We start from the raw sequence: 13245 nt of genomic DNA, 5'->3' as shown, positions 1-13245 counted from the left end.
CCTTCAATAGGTGCCCTTAGGCCAAATGGTAGGTTGGTGAATAGATCTAGTGATCGAAGAGGCATCTGTAGAGATAGGATGCCCGTCAATAGAAATGCAAGAGGAACCAATCACACCAATCGGACCCTCTAGTGGTGAGATAAGCAAAGACACTGTGGGCTCTTTAGCTGAGATACAAGATAAACCAGAGTTACTCGTAAATCCCACTTTAGAGGTGCCGAATGAGGCTCGAGAATTATGACCAGTACTGTTAGTTTGCTTAAATGAAAGAAAAAGAAAAAGTGATTCTGGCTCTCCTTCCTCTCAGCATTATTCTATGTATCTAGATGGCTTGGCAGTCAAGGAGTGTGACGTGGCAAGGCTATCTCCTTGGTGGCAACCCAAGTCAGACTTAGCTCCCCTTTGTTGTTCTCGATCGCAAGGTGGCACCCTTTATCAGCTAATGTATCTGATGGTATGTGTCTTTACTTTTTGTTAGATGCCATAGCTTGGGAAGAGTATGGCTTACTTTGTAAGTTTTTTGTTTTCTAATACATTTATCACTCACATATGTGAGTTTTGGAGAAAAAAATGGATTACTAGGGTTTACTGTCTTTTAGCAAACCATAACATCAATGTAGTGAGTAATCAAACAAAAATGAAAGTTCCACGTGCTACATACTTAGTTGGATGAGTCTAGAACTCCTGACAGATTTTGGTACTTGCAACACACAGCCTTAAGCGCCAGATATCATAACCTAAAAGACTCCTGGCATGGAAGGAACTCTTATTGAGAGGAAGGAACTCTTATTGAGAAGCCGGTAGGGGGTACCCAGCTGGAAATAATCAAAAAAAAAGAAACGAATCTGAATTGATACCCTCTGCAGCAAACAGCGAGGCAGTGACCCATAGTTGATGCGAGGCGAAAGGCGATAGACGAAGAAGGTATGGGGCACAAGGGGTTGCACGCAGGGTTGAGGGTGCTCGTGCAAGACGGAAGTGTCTCGTGTAGGGAACGGATGACATCTATTTTTTTATTTTTTTTTGGGTTTCACTGCATTAGCAACACCTCGTGGCGGCTAGGTTGGTCAGAATAAATGTCTAGTGCGGGAGTCCGTGTGAGTGCGAATCTTGTTTAGTATCCTTTTAAAGATTGAGGAGACATGATGGTTGCCTACATGTGTACTCTAGTTACGTTTTCTATATATGTATACTCAGGGAGGAATCTTCCCTATATGTATACTCTAGTTATGTTTTGTCTGTGAATTGAGACATTCGGTCTTTGTAGATTAAAAAAGGATTCTCTCTCACTAGTTAATCTCTGATTATTATTTTTTTTTGCAATACTCACTCAACTGAGTGGGTTGAAATAAATTAAAAAAGCCCATTCATCCTCCACTTTCAAAAAAAGAGCCATGGAGTCCAAAAAGAATACGTCAGACCATAACCATCAAAGCATGGGCTTTTATAGGGAGCCCCCAAACTAGAGCACAAATCGAGTGCCATTAATAGTTCAAAACATTCTCTCCTTGCTCAGGCACAACCAAGGAGTCAGAAAAAAGCCAGATCAGTACACTAGGACCACAATAGACCTTGAGGCTGCCATGGATGTCCATAGGATTGTCACCCCCCATAAAACAACCCCCTCAAGGAATACCATGCTCAGGAACATCACCGACTACACACCAAATTAAAAACCGCATAAGGGGTAGCGCCATCATCTCGAAAGGAACTCCATTGTCCACGAGATCCACCGGAAGATCAAAGCAGCACACTAATTTGACGAGCCTTGCGTTGTCTAGACTCTATACAATGCCATCCTCAATAGACAATCTCCAAAACTTACCACCACTAGAGCAGGTCAATTTATGGGGAATCTAGGAAGATGCTGGCAATTTTTTGAGGAGAAAAACGGTGGACATGATACGCGTGTGTGAGAGAGAGAGAGAGAGAGAGGTCTGAAGTTCTCAAAATGAATTAATTTCCCATGCAGATTCCAAACGAATCTAAGAAACTTGAAAGTACTAAAGTTGTAATTTCTGTGCATCCTATATGTGTTCTTACACTATGTTTTTGCACATGTTTGCTCTTGTATACACTCATCAACTCTATCTTTTTTTTTTAAAAGCCACATTCTTGCTCAAATATCCATCACTTTTCTTAAGTGTTGGTGGATGCCCTCGGGAGGGGTTTCCGACTGCTTCGGCCCTGATGTGTTCTATGCCTGCTTCAACCTCCCTCATTTTTGGATTTGGGTGCGGCCTTCCTACCCTCTCCCCAGCTGGTGTTAAACGGGGCCTTGGTGGTCTAGTCAGTCACATGCAGTGGTGGGTTGGTGGGTTGCCTCTAGAGGGGTGGGGGCATGCATCCATCGGTGGTAGTGTTGGGCGTATGGTTGCACCCTCTTCGTTTCGAGTGGATTTGATGTGCACGTTCAGTGCCCTTACTGGTCTTGGTCATTGTTGTATGCTGATGCTGAGCCGTTTGGTGTTGGTCTTGGTTGGTTAGTGGCTACGAGTGTTGTTTAGAGGACTTGGATCGCATCCCTTTGGGTTTTGGTTCCGGTTTCCAGGTGTTGGTTTGCTTGTGGACTGTTCTCGATCTGATGTGATGCGGGGTGAAGCTCTAGTTTGGGTCTCTAAGGTTCCGGCTCGGGTCATGGAAGTTGTCAATGGGCATGGCTTGTCTGTGTTGGCAACATGCCCGCGCTATGCAGGTGATGGGGACTTGGGCCTCGCCCTTTTTGTGGCAGCTTTTTCTTTTGCTCGGCGGTAGATCCTTGCAAGGGTGAAGACATGGTGGGTGGCAGTCATCATGTTTTCGGTGGCACCCTTGAGGGTTTGGTTTTTTTTTCCTCCGTCTTTTATGGTTATGGATACTGTGTGGTTGGGGCTAGCCTTCCCTGTTCGGGCTGAATATAGGGTAAAGGTGCCAGTAATTGTGCACCTGACAAAAAAGAGGTAATTTTGGGGGGGATTTTTCTATTCAATGTGAATCTTAGATATGAAGATATATTTGGATTTGTCTTTTCAAGGCGCGTTTTTCAAGACGAACATTGATATTTTTTAGAAATTCGTGCAAGTTAGTACTTCAAAATTTTGAAAATTGACTCTAAAGGGGCACTTTTGGTCCAGAAGAAGGTCACAAAAAGGTAGGCTCTCAAGCAATCACCTTTTAGGATTTTGTACTTTTATTGGCACAAGGAATTCTTACTAATGGGCCTCACACACTTGGCCTCTCATGCATGCCTCCTTACTGGTACACTTACCCTAATGGTTGTTTTTTGTACAATGGTTGGTCTTGAGGCCCTGGCTTTCTCTGCGAATAGGGCAGTTTATTGTAATGCTTCGGGGTTTGTTGGTGATGATGGTCCTTGGCTGCTCTAGCTCGATATGTGAGCAGGGCAATTGTTGACACTATGACACCGGAGCAACATGCCACATTGGCCGGATCAACCTCGTGTCAATACATGTCCGGGGGAAATCCCTTCCCCCATTATTATTTGTATAGATGACTGCCCCACCTCATGCTTGCAACTATAGACCTCCTACCTTGTACTTAGAAGAGCTAGCTGGCTCTGCAATTGAGGCGTCAAAGGTCACCCAATCTCATCAACAAAGTCAAGGGAAAGAGGTCTTTGATGATTGAGAAATTGTAAGACTCCTTGCATATGACAACAGAACTTTGAGACTCCTTGTCACGGAACAGAGAAGAGGGAGGAGATCGGGATGAAGAGCAAGATAGCAAAAACTTATGACCATTGCACTATCTGGAAGCATGCAACATATTCAACAAGCATCACACATAACAATTAGTTCACAAATAATAATCAGTGTTGAGCTACCACCACGGCGTTCAACAAGCAACAATCAAAGCCTACCTTTTTGTGCATGCTTAAACCACATACATTAAACATGGCACACGCATGCGCGCGCACACACAGAGTAACCAAATGACAATTGAGAACAACACGAAACACGTCTTTTGAGCTCCATAACGACAAGAGCACCTTCAAAGCAAGCAATAGAAGATTGCATGCTTGAGCAATATCTTACATGTGGATTACGAGATGTCGGAAAAGTAATCTACTTTATGTGTAGTATTGACAACTTGGAATTTATATATATATTGTAGAATATTCAGTTTAGCCCGAAACCCTCTGCCTCGCTCAGCAGAGAAACCTCTCTTTATTATTCTCGTGTGTTACATCAAGATCTGGATGGTTGGCTGCTACCTCAAGAAAGGTGAACTGATCTAGCCTACGTGGAGTTAGTTAGAGCTCCCTCGAGTTAGTTCCTCCACAATATACACACTATATATATATATATATATATATATATATATATATATATATATATATATACACATATCTATAGATATATGTGTATATATATATATATATATATATATATATATATGTATGTATGTATGTATGTATGTATATTTTATATCTATATTAAAAAGAGAGTCTGTATGTATGTATGTATGTATATATATCTATATCGACTCCATAAGAATTTTCTGTTAATGAATCAAGTTTCTACTACAATGTAGCCTAAAGACTTGCGAATTATTTCGCGGAGGCCCAGTGCCCACCTCTCTCTTCTTGTTCTTGTTAAAGAAGAGAGAGTTAGAGAATCAAAATCACTCATGGGGAAGGTTGAGGGAGTATGGCGCTTGAAAGTATATCACGCCCATAAAGCGCAGAGAGAGAGAGAGAGAGAGGTCATCAATGCCGATAAAGAGTCGAATGCTCTGGTAAAGCGGCGGTTCCTAACGCAATGCATGAGCACCAGCCTCATAGAAGCTTGAGCAGCAACAACTGCGAGAGAGATGAGGACCTCATGCTCTTCCATGAGCTTCAGAAGAAGGAAAGGGCGGCTTCCTCTCGAGAGCTTGTGCGCCTCGGGAGGGGAAGACATCTTCTCTTCGTCAAAATGGGATCAACACGATAACGACTGGTAGGTGCTCTACCCACCGAATGCGGCTTTCCGTGGATGAATAAACTTTTAAAATGCAGCTTCATGGCAATCTTTTCTGGTTCCTTTTGGTTGAGAGGTTGGAAATCTAGCTACTTTCATCATCATCCTTTGAACATGAGTTTAGCCTTAGATTGAGTATTCTACCTCATTGCCAAGCCAGATATGTATAGAAGATGTAGGACCAAGCCAATATATAAAGGTCTCACTAATTGCTAGAATCAGTTCATGGAATATAAAGGCAGCGCCTGACACCTTTGTTAATGGAGTCTTAAACAATTGATGCAAACTCCAATACTTTTGGACTTCTGTGCAGGCTTATGGTATCACCAGCTGCTCCTCTCATCCCGACTTTGGATCATCATGAGCTTGTTGGCAATAGATTTGCATTGAGTGCATCCCTGGGTATGCCGCCTACCACATCTGATGCCATCTTGGAGGTAATGTGAAAACTCTCATATCTGTATTTTCAAATGCAGCTGATCTAGTTCCGATAAAGCAATTGCTTTTGTGTTCATGTGTGAGGATTTAGAGCTCACTAAGATGTTTTGCAGCTCAAGGTTAGAGTCTCCTTCTAGACCTGAACCTTCAGTGCGAGCTGTGAACCGGAGTGTCGATTCCCAAGATACTAGTGTGGCTCATCAATTCGCCCATTCGAAAGTCGGCACCTTCGTCTTCGACTAGAACTACCCACCCATCCTCTTCACCAATGCCAGCTCGCTCCTCTGTGGTTGCTTCACGGCGGCTGATTGCAAGACCTCCAACTCCCACCAGATCTGCTTCAGGAGCTGGCATCCGATCCTCAACTCCAACAGGGCGACCCCCATCCGATCATGCTGCAAGCTCATCGGCCAGACAATCAACGCCTATTAAACGATCGTTGACCCCCACGCGTGCAAACAACCCATCAAGTTCATCTGTGAAAATATCATCGCCATCTTCAGGTAAACAGAATGCATTAGTTTCATCTGCGAGACCATCAACGTCTATTAAAAGGCCGGCCACGCCTACACGTGCAAACAACCTATCAAGTTCATCAGGGAAGATATCATTATTTTCAAGTAAACAGAGTGCATTGCCATCCAAGGTGCATCCTCCACACGTTCAAGCTCCCCTTCTATAGCAAGGGATTCTACAACAAGGGCTCAGCAGCTCATGGCTCATTCAACCACTGTTGTAAGAGCTCTGCAAGAGAAACCTTCCAGTCTACGCGCAGATAGGTCCCTTTCTAATCCCCGGGCATTAAAGAGAAGTAGTAGCACAACAGTTGTAGTCATGCCAACACAATCTGAAGCAACAAATGGTGCTGCTCATACCAAGCGTCCATCAAGCTCACCTCTTGTGACCCGAGGCTGTCTTTCTGTGGCATCTCCATATGGGCATAAATCTTATGTGCAGAAAACTGGTCAACTACATGAGCCAGGGAATTTTTTACTATCAAGTGGGGTAGGGAGCAAAATGATGGATAGAGTTATGCCACCAAAAAACCCTTGAGTGTTTTCTCAAGAGAGAGCGTCGCAACCACCAAGGGCAATCGATTCTCAACCTGCTAAGGTACTCAGACCTGCACCTCTTCGTGATGTCGAATCAATGGCAAGGGCACAAGAATCAACTCGATTCGGTCGAAATCTATCCAGAAAGTCTTTAGACATGGCATTAAGGCATATGGTATGTCCCTCTCTTGCTGTCTTTCTTGTGTTGCTGGTTTCATGATCGCAGAAATGATTCTTTGTGCTGACAACTTCTTTTTGTTTGCATGGATCATCTGTTCAGGACATTCAAGGAACTAACACAAGCTCTTTTCAATCTTTCCTGTCAAATGTTCCAACGTCATCGCTCTACAGTGTGAGGTCAAGAAATGGGCATGGCAATTCAAGTAGCTCAATTGTAAGCTCACCATTGGCAACAAGCATCAATGCAAGCTCTGAATATGGAATGTGTGCGCGTATGTCGCACGTGTCAATGCAAGGAACTTGCCGATACATCGCGTGTGAGCCACAAATGGTTCCAAGCACACAACAAGCCTAAACTAGTAAGCTCAAAGATGACGATGGTGTGTCACTCATCGCTCTACGCTTGCTTCGTGGAGGATTTCTCGCCGCGAAGAAGAGGGAGACGTCGCTACTCCGCGCTCAATCGTTTTGCCGTCGTCGTGTCTTTGTAATGCTCGATCGCTCTCTCTCTCTCTCTCTCTCTCTCTCTCTCTCTCTCTCATGCATACACACACACACACACACAAGGAGATGAAGAAGAAGAAGATGGAGATGGAGCAAGAGCACTCTTCAATTGCACAAATGAGAGAATAAGCGAATTTTAGGTTTAGTTGATTTTTATATGACCTCACCCCATTCACACTTGGGCACCCATGTTTAGCCAACTAATCTCTTGAATGTTCCAGTTAGAGTGCGCCTCTCATCGACGATTACTCTTATCTTTTTCCTATTGGATCGACAAACCCAGCACCTGACTCTACAAGTAAATAATACAACGTCCGTCGTAGGTGATAGGGTGTCCGTGAGCCGTGAGGATTAACATGCACCCTTTCTTGATGTAGATTCCGTCCTCGGAAGCTATTGAGTTGAAGCTCGTTTGTCGAGGTGGAAGAGCATTTGAGATGAAATGTCCTTAGCCTTCTTCAGTCACTTCAAAATCAAACAACATTGGCACAATAATTGCATTCTCATATAGAATTAAAAAGCATATGCAGTTGTAGGTAGACCATGTAATTGGTAACAGAATTTTAAACCATTTGTTAGCAATAAACATTAAATTGCAATATAATTAAATGTATAAACACATGTAAAGGTAAAAAATTAAACAAGTTTGGGATCGTTAATTTAACGGTCGAAAAGTACTAGAGATCGACTATTAATATCGTGGGTAAGCTTCTTAATTTTCTCTGGTCAATTAAGTTGTTTAATCGCGAGAGTCAAGTATTTCATTTTCGAGGGCTGACTAGAGGCTATACCTAGAAGACCTTGTAGTTAAGCTACGATAAAAAGAATTTCTCATTAAATCATTGCCTGACTGATTTTTTTTCTTTGACCCCTCAAAGTCTTTTTACAGTGATTCAATTTTGGTGTGTGTGCTTATTTTGTATGCCTTGGGTTTTTTGCTTTTCAAGGAAAAGTGTCCACACTGGGAACCTCTAGGGCTCTAGTACCATAGGCGATACATGTGAGTGAAGTACCAAATCAAGCTGAGGTTTCTCTTCCAGCTTAAGATTTTACATTGTGGCACTTTGATTTTTTGTTTGTTCGTTTTCAGCATTTTAATTTTGTAACTTTGGGGGGTCATATAACAATGTTACCCTCCTCAGGCTCATCACACTAGTAAACTCCCTTTATAGTACTTAAGCTAAAAGGTCAATAGAGACTAAGCCCACTAGAAAGCCCTAGTATATTTCACACAATGCTGTCTAAATCGGATTAAGAACTTAAGGAACCATTGATAATTAGGAAGGCATTCCCCATGGTATTAAGAGAAGATCTCTAACACCTAGCTTGGTCAAACTAGCTTAGTCGGGCTGCTTGATTTTTAAACCTAAACAAGTGATTATGATAAAAAATTACATTGAATTTAATGCTTGGTACTAAACAAAGGCACTAAATATTATGCTACTAATCACAATCAAAGCAGACAAACATAGACGCAAAAAAATAAGGGACAATGCTAATGGATAAGAAACACCTGTTTGTGTTGATGGTCGCGCTTGATTTGAAGTGTGAACGAGAGAAAGATTCCATGAAGGTCCAAATCCTAACAACAGCAACACGCTCCTGTACACACTAAGAAACACAAGGAATACCTTCAGAAGGCACATCAGTGGGAAAAAAGAACTTTGCTAATCACTCAACTCTAAAACAAAAACACTCATATCATACTAATCTTACCTACCCTCCATCACTCGAGTGATGAGGATCAAAGGTGTTTTATGGCATAGGTTTCTGTTCAGTGTACCGGATGCGAATGTGTAGGTCTGAGTTAATGTTTTGACTTTTATTGTGCATACTCGTTTGCTATTGCTCTTGCTCTTTATTTTATTTTTTTTTGTGAGTATAAGGCTTTATATGTACATTCCCTAAGATTGGGAGATTGAGAGGTCAGGGAGGAAGGTTGAGAGGAAAGCAAGTGAATGATGACTGACAGCAAACACTCCCCCCTTCCTTGGGTAGATCATACCATTTGAAATGAGCTCGTAACCCTTTGAAACCAATTGTTCCAGTTCGTAATTGGTGGGGATTTTTGCCAGTAGTTTTCTATTACCTTAGGTGTCTCGTCGAGTTGCAAGGGTGGTAAGGTACTCTCCCAGGATCGAACTTGAAGTGGTTCATCAGGTGATTCTTGAACACTGGGAGGTGTGGATTCCTTTGTAGCTTCATGCAGGTCCCTATTGAAGGTGGAGGCTGTGAAGAAGCTTTTACCTCTATGGATGCATTACATGATGAGCTAGAAGCTTCATGGGACCCCTCCCCCCCCCCCCCTTCCTGAGCTAGGTGGAAGAAATTGTTCTTTCTTTGGTACCCAAACTAGCTTTGGAGCGGGTATGTAACATTCTGTGATTTTTTTCTTTCCGTGATCGTTGATTCGTTTTGGAGCTACAGGATTGGGCGCACATGGGTCAGGTGATAGGTAAGAACACAATCTACGTTTTGGCACCCAGATTTGATCATTTCCTTCATAGTAGCCTTGGGCTTCCAATAGTCGTTTAGGAATCCAACGCCATGTTTTCTTACTTTTCTTGGAGCAAGTGGGATGTTTCTTACGAGGCTTCAAAAATGTGGGCTTCTATTTTTTAGCATCAACCATGGTCGCTAAAGAAGATTTAGGGACCCACTTGTATGTTTTCTTAGGATGAGTCTTGTCAGAAGCCATATGCATTGCTTGTAGCATATTTAAGGGTACGAGTGGTGGCATTTCATCCCCCTCAGGTGTTACCCAGGTTGTCCCCCTGTTTCCCCAAGTGTCTATGGTTGCTGCTAGGTGGACCCAATCCACATTGTCCGACTCAGTCATCCCAGGTAGTACATCCATATAAAGAGAATCTTTCCCAACATCAATGTCCTCTTTACACGTGTAAAATTACTGACTTCCCATTGAATTTTACTCTAAAAGTAGGGCATTCACTGGTACTATGCGGTCCATAGCATATTGAGCACCATTGTTGCTCCCTTCTTGGATACATATGATTGTTCTGCGGAGCACGATTGTCTCTAAGACTCTCTTGAATAGCCTTGGTGAGATCTGCTAAAGTTATCTCAGATATCTTTGGCTCCTTAGCAATAGGCTTTAGGGTCATTGGTTGATGCCCCGATGCTTGTGAGCTAATAGATTTTGACTCAACAGACACTCTTTCTCCTTGAATCATTAAATTATCCTCCAATTGGATCGCATTGGTGGGACTGCTTCCCAAGTGGTGATACCTCTAATGACTAAGCCATTGTAGATATCCTCATGTCGTAATCCCCTAATGAATCTATCAAGCAATTGGTTATTGTTGAAGCGCTCATTTGGATTACATCGAGATTTCAAATGCTTCAAGCGACTTATAAAGTCTCTCACCGACTCTCCTTCCTCTCGTTGGGCTTTCTGGAGCTGAGAGGCTACACCCCGAAGCACTCCCTCTCGTATGTATTCTTTTAAGAACATTATCCTAAGATTAGGGTAAATCGTTTTTTGTTCCACCCTTAGAGTTCTATACCAATCCCCAGCCTTTCTACTTAAGTTTAGGCTTAAAGCATTACTCTTATGCAGGTCATTGTGTTCTCCTAGAGAATCGCATATTTGTTCAAACACTTCGATATGCTTTCTCACATCCCCGTCTCCACTAAATTTTTGTGTGAGCTTGCTTATTTGTACTGCCTTACTTCTAGGCTCTCTATCAGGCGGGTTACACATATTCTAAGCAATAGATCGGCAATAGCTTGAGCAAATGATGCCAAGTCACCTAAGTGAGCAGGCACCGTGGGTGGAGATGCTCCAGAGACTACATGTGGAGTAGGTATTGGCATCGGGCTTGGCGCATAGGAAGCCCTTGGGTTCCACCTGGGGTACGATGTTGTGTCATGTCGTAGTCCATACTTCATATGGGTGGCCCTAGGCATAGCAGACATCGGATGTGACATGCTAATGCTAGCCTGTATAGTCCCATGGAAATAAGAACTTGGGTGTTGTGGTTGTGGAGCATAGGTAGTTGAAATAATGGGAGGAGTAGGAACTACATGAGTACGAGTGTCCATGGGTGTATACGATTGGTACACACTTGTAGGTACTATTGCATGCATTGAGCTACCAGGTAGCGGTGCTTTACTGACAAATGAGGTCCATGGCGTCTTTCTCGGCATGCTCATCATTGGGGTAGGCTCATCTAAACAACCCACGTGATAAGTGTGACCTGTGTATAGGTCGGTCAGAGTCTCTGTTTGTAATTCGTACTCCCAGTTCTCATTTAAGAACACTCCATCTAGGATTAAGGTGCTAGGGGTGTCCTTTGAGCTAGATGCAATTATGCTTTCTAGGGGGTTGGTCCTTAGCGGTTGCTAAGTCAGGAGCACTCGATTGCTCTCCTAGCAAAGATATTGACATAGACCCTTTCGATTTTAACTCTCTTCATTGCTCCGCCTTTCCTTTTCCCTTACTGCAAGGATATATCGCTCAGGGCCTCTTGCACTTCAGCAAGGCTTCTACCATCGGGTAATATGACCTTGGAGGAAAATAACTCTGAAGAGTCAAAATGTGCAATGAATGAAGTATTCACGTGCACATTCTCTAATGGTATAGGGTCTATGTTTGTCACGAATTGAGAATTTACTTCCCCACCCCCCTCATTTACATCATTAGCTCCATGTTCGGAGCGAGTAGCTCTACTAAAGGTTTCCTTCAAGCGGCTAAGCATGCTCTCGGCCCAGACGCGGGTCCATGGCATGCATGTCTTGGCTTGAGATATCGGGATTACGGATTGGGAAACCCTCCATGACGTCGTAGTCAGAGGAAGAGTCACTAGCCGCTATGTTCGGGTCTTGGTTTGTACTACCTTGGGTCCCTGCCGAGCGCCCGGAACCTAAAGTAAAATGCAACTTCATGGCAATCTTTTCTGATTCCTTTTGGTTGAGAGGTTGGAAATCTAGCTACTTTCATCATCATCCTTTGAACATGAGTTTAGCCTCAGATTGAGTATTGTACCTCATTGCCAAGCCAGATCTGTATAGAAGATGTAGGACCAAGCCAATATATAAAGGTCTCACTAATTGTTAGATTCAATTCATGGAATATAAAGGCAGCGCCTGACACCTTTGTTAATGGAGTCTTAAACAATTGATGCAAACTCCAATACTTTTGGACTTCTGTGCAGGCTTATGGTATCACCAGCTGCTCCTCTCATCCCGACTTTGGATCATCATGAGCCTGTTGGCAATAGATTTGCATTGAGTGCAGCCTTGGGTATGCCGTCTACCACATCTTGTATTTATCTTTGCAAAAAATAATCAAGACTCCCTAGGAAATTTTCAAAATACCCATCAAATTTCAAAAAATCATAACATACCCTTCTATTATTGTTGGATGGATTACCCCAATTTTTGAAAAGTCTTAATCTTTTTTACAATAGAGATCTATTTTTCAGTGTCTCAAACAAGACTATTCACCAGACAGCTTACAAAGAGAGGCATTTGTGTCTAAAAATAATGAACGATTTCATCTTGAGAGCCCAAAATACCATATAAAATCCTAGCTCTATCAACTTCTATTGAGGGAAAACCAATCTTACCATGAAAAGTCGATACAAATATGTTAGAAAGAAAAATCTTTGTACAATTAAGGAGAGAGAGGGCCAAACGCATCTCCACACACTCCATGGAGGTTATCCTCTCTATCCTTAGACATGTAGATTTCTATGTCAAATTTGTAAAGAGAAAGAGAAGGAGAAAGCTACTTCTTCAGCGCTCAATAACATAAGAAGCTCTTCAATGTTGATGTGCGCATGTGCGTGCGGAGTGTGTGCGAGAGAGGGGAAGAAGAGATATGGGGAAGGGGGAGATGCACAGGCAGCCATTGTGTGGGTTAGTGGAGAAGAAAGAGAAGAGCAGTCAACTCTTCCTCTTTCTCTCCCTATATTGAATAGGGGAAATTAAAGTGTACAAGGGTGGTTTCCCACGGCCACCTGGCCTACACCCCAACAACCTCCCACTTGAAGGTCATGGTGGCCAATAGTGGCATTAGTATAGTTAGTCTATACAAAATTGATGAAGCATTGCCGAGGCTTCATCCTACACCCATAAGTTCTATACAA

The 13245-nt window shown here is 42.8% G+C and overlaps 1 protein-coding gene across 1 annotated transcript; it reads left to right on the top strand.

The window, feature by feature from the left end:
• The first annotated feature begins 5548 nt into the window (after positions 1 to 5548).
• Positions 5549 to 7485, top strand: LOC147453449 (uncharacterized). Its single transcript, XM_086516921.1, has 4 exons — positions 5549 to 6080; positions 6164 to 6404; positions 6513 to 6626; positions 6732 to 7485. Exons 1-4 carry the CDS (start codon positions 5668 to 5670, stop codon positions 6984 to 6986), a joined length of 1023 nt encoding a protein of 340 aa, XP_086373047.1. The 5' UTR covers positions 5549 to 5667; the 3' UTR covers positions 6987 to 7485.
• The last annotated feature ends 5760 nt before the right edge of the window (positions 7486 to 13245 follow it).

The sequence above is a fragment of the Adiantum capillus-veneris genome, chromosome 7 (assembly GCF_014529385.1).
Source record: "Adiantum capillus-veneris isolate H3 chromosome 7, ASM1452938v2, whole genome shotgun sequence".
Taxonomy (NCBI): Eukaryota; Viridiplantae; Streptophyta; class Polypodiopsida; order Polypodiales; family Pteridaceae; genus Adiantum; species Adiantum capillus-veneris.
The sequence above is the reverse complement of the archived record's forward strand: the minus strand, read 5'-3'. Positions and strand labels throughout refer to the sequence as shown.

Bases quoted from the DNA above. Each gene is read 5' to 3' on its own strand.
- LOC147453449 (XM_086516921.1), top strand. From the start codon at position 5,668: ATGCCAGCTCGCTCCTCTGTGGTTGCTTCACGGCGGCTGATTGCAAGA. The intron at 6,405-6,512 runs GTAGGGAGCAAA...CAACCTGCTAAG, and splicing joins ATTTTTTACTATCAAGTGGG to GTACTCAGACCTGCACCTCT. The intron at 6,627-6,731 runs GTATGTCCCTCT...TCATCTGTTCAG, and splicing joins ACATGGCATTAAGGCATATG to GACATTCAAGGAACTAACAC.